This window comes from Tigriopus californicus, chromosome 12 (assembly GCF_007210705.1).
Source record: "Tigriopus californicus strain San Diego chromosome 12, Tcal_SD_v2.1, whole genome shotgun sequence".
Classification (NCBI taxonomy): domain Eukaryota; kingdom Metazoa; phylum Arthropoda; class Copepoda; order Harpacticoida; family Harpacticidae; genus Tigriopus; species Tigriopus californicus.
Window position 1 is genome coordinate 15592488 of NC_081451.1, and position 3589 is coordinate 15596076.

The 3589-nt window shown below is 42.0% G+C and overlaps 1 protein-coding gene across 1 annotated transcript in view; it reads left to right on the forward strand.

The window, feature by feature from the left end:
- The first annotated feature begins 3145 nt into the window (after positions 1-3145).
- Positions 3146-3589, forward strand: part of LOC131891879 (uncharacterized) — a 1209-nt gene continuing 765 nt past the window's right edge. Inside the window, exons 1-2 of the mRNA XM_059241558.1 lie at positions 3146-3225; positions 3296-3531. Of these exons, the coding sequence (XP_059097541.1) occupies positions 3153-3225; positions 3296-3531 (309 nt within the window). The 5' untranslated portion in view covers positions 3146-3152. The remainder of the gene's footprint in view (positions 3226-3295; positions 3532-3589) is intronic.

Below are 3589 nucleotides of genomic sequence, written 5' to 3' on the forward strand. Positions count from 1 at the left end.
GAAGCTTGGAAAGCGGATCTACCTCCATTTTTGGGCCCATAGTCTCCGGATTTATTTCGATTTTTGAGAAAAAGTTGTTCCGTCCACAATCGAGTACATCATCCTAATATGATATGGATAAATGATGTACAGGATGAATGATTGTTCCCGGAACGGTTTTTATCAAAATGTTAAGAAAATGTATATTATGAGCTTGTGGAAATCACGAAGGCATGGGATTGCCCATCGTGTGGTCCGTTTGTCGGTCAGATGTCGACCAAATGCCACCCTAATGCTCGTGAAGACGTCGTGATCCATTACAAGTAGCTCCTCCAGCCCTTGATCATAGATGTACAATCTCACAGGAACCGGTTGTTTTAAAGAGCTTTGTGATTCAGTGTGAATCAATCTCTACATCGTTCCTATCACCAAGAAAGAGCTCCAGTACCCGAGGGGCTGGTCAGCCCAGCTACAACCATGGGTGAGGAATGTCGGCTACATGTTTGAAGGGAGGAGAAACAGGAAATCCTCGGTCACCAAGAACGATATTCTCGTGATCATTGTGAGAGGGGGAAGAGAATCGGAATAAGCAATCTCACCCTCAAGGATTGACGTTACCAAAATGTCGGCCCCCTGACAGCAAATGACGACCAATCCTTCCTGAATGTCCCGTTGGGACGTAGTTCCGGCCCAATGTCAACCCTTTGCCGTTCAGACACAGTGGTGGTCTGATGTGACCCACATGTCAAATCTTACAGAAGGAGCGGACATAATCCATTGTCGGCAATCCGGAAAACCCTCCTTGGCCAATGTGGTTAGCCTGACGAAAGGAGTTCAACCCTGGACATTGATATGTGAAAATCCCTGTTGCGGTCAGATGTCGGTCAAGTGCAACAGTTGACAGAAGAAGCCGCCACCGTGTACCAGGGCCCTGGGACAACCCGTTTTAGCCTCCATGAGGAAGAGGCGGAAACCAACGTGCTACGGGAAATTTAACCAAAACGGCAGTCACGCATCAACCGTCATCGAGGACAGAAGTCACATTTTTGGGCTTAAGGAGAGCACAAGTCACATTTTCGTGCTCGAGGAGAGCAGAGCCAAAATTTGAACCTCTCCGAAAAGTGACCATTGAACATTGAAAGTGATAGAAACTCCCATTGTGAAGCTCTTGCTGGTATTTGAATAGAGAACATTTTGATAGACGTGCTGGAGGTTGAGTCGATCCATTTTTTAATAAGAGCAGTGAAAGATGAATCGACAACAGCACCCTAATCCCAAAGAGGGACCCATTTGTATATTATGTCCAAGTCGTTCTGTAGGTCTGCTTGGTTCCTAGAATTTATAGCAAACATTGGTTTAACATCATTAGCATAGGAAGATGTTGAAGGCTGGAGGGAGAATCCATGTAGTAATGAAATGAACAAGATGGGGCACATGAAAGTTCCTTGAGAAACCCCAGATACCAAGTGTCTAGTGCTGTCTAAGGAGCCCTCAACTCGAACAGCTTGGGTGCACTTGGGGAGGAAATCCATGATCCAAGAGCACATATTTTCTGTAATACCTATTTCGTTTGAACAATTTAGTTGCAGAATATAAACTAATGAAATATGAACATTACAATATCTAAATTCCAATAAAAGTATTCAATGCCAACCAGAAGTTATCTTTTCGAAATATATGCGCCATGAGTTCAGATTCCGTTTACTGTTGATTTTGATTTTACTTAATAGTGGTTAAGATCCTTGATTTATTTGAAAACACATTTATGTGTCTTTTGGTGATCACATTTCTCTCTGCACTCTAATTCTCAACCATGTTCAATCATTCCGAGCAGGAACGCCACTTTGTCAGGCGTAATGCCAAATGAAACAAAACTCAAACCGTCAATATTATTAAAAAGGACAGATCAGCAAGCTGCAAAAGCTTCAAGTGTTGATTTGGCATGCTAAATACATTGAAACCCTAAGGTCCTGGTAATGTAGGCTATATGGTTTCATCAACTCCTTAAACAGCAGTAGAAGAGTAAAAGTGTGGGAATTATTCAAATATTACCGCCACGATAAGAGACTAGATGGATATAAAATCATAGCGAAATCACTTCCTTCAAAAAGAAAAATTGCCAAGGTATTTAGTTCTCATGTGGGGATTGTAAGATGTGAACTTCACTGGCACTTTTTTGCAACTTCCTGGGCCACACTGAACACGAGATTCATCCTCATGAAACGAAATGATTCCATCCCCGGATTGAATCCGGTTTAGGGATGGAAATGTGCCGAAAATTCAATCTAGAGGATGGAAGTAGGGCTACTTCCATCCTCAAACCCGATTCAATCCTGGTTTTCCATCTTAGTCTAAATGTAGCCTTATTTTCATGTAGAGCGAAAGGTACCCTTACTTCATGTTCAATGCTTGCCATATGTACCGAAAGCGGAGTATGTTTCAAAAATCCACGACTGACTCGAAATTTGTAAAATGGTTATTCGTTCTTTGAGAGCCTGACAGTTCAGTCCTTTTTTCAATCTTCAATTTATTTAGGTAAGTTCTTGTTTCTGAAGGAAATTGAAATCATAGACTAACATTTATTTGAAGCCAGAGGTGCAGGAAGGAGAGTTTTTTTTAATGATTATCGGGTTGGTAACCAATACAAGAGAATGAAATTCCCTCTAAGTCATGATGCGTCATAAATTATATATCATTTGATCGTGTAAACGGTTTGAATTAACGTCAAGACACTTTGGATGAAACTCCGACCAGGCATCTCCCATGTTGCCAATCTTTGGCACACTGATGGGTTGCAATGTAAAAACGCCACACGTTACACACGTAGTTTTAGATGCCCTGGTCGTCCGGGGCCAATTCTACTACAATTCTGCAACTGTATGAAGTCTTTTCTTCATCACAGGTGTACAAATCATGAGAAGGCGGATAAATGTGTGTTAACTCTTCCCCGTCTTTTTTATTTGTCCCCTTTACCGTAAGATGTACCGGAGTAGTAACTGCGTACTTCGACGCTGATGATGGCAATTGTTACATCTGATGCCTTAATGCCTTAATACAAACACAGTACTTTGAAAATTACTAACCCTTTACTTTGGGAATCCTAAAAGGAATACGTTTCCAGTCAAATAGGATTGAATTAATCGTGTGCCATTTTCTTTCAAGTCCAGGGAACAATGTTAAACGCGAGATGCATTGCCCTTCTTTTATTGCTCCGAGGCCACGCTGCGCACATAAATGGTTTCGTAGGTAACGAAAGCACCTTGTTTTTACTTAAGTTCCTGCTCCAACCAATTTGTCTTTGCTCCAATCGAAATAGCTCATGAACAAGTTTGGGAGCAAGACGGGTCTGGGAGGGACAATGAAGACTTGCCACCTTTCGATGATCCATCGCAAACTTGTGACGGTTCTTCAGATCAATTAATAAATATCACCTTAACGGACACCACTGAATGCTACCGATTCCAAACGCCTGGTTTTAATGATGGCGGATATCCAAGGGCGACAAATCCACCCCAAGGCCGTAGAGACTACTATTGCGAATACGTGCTTTTGGTGAGTGGTGTTTCTTTTCTTTGCAATTGAAACTCAAAGCAAACCAGGAGTTAAGGGA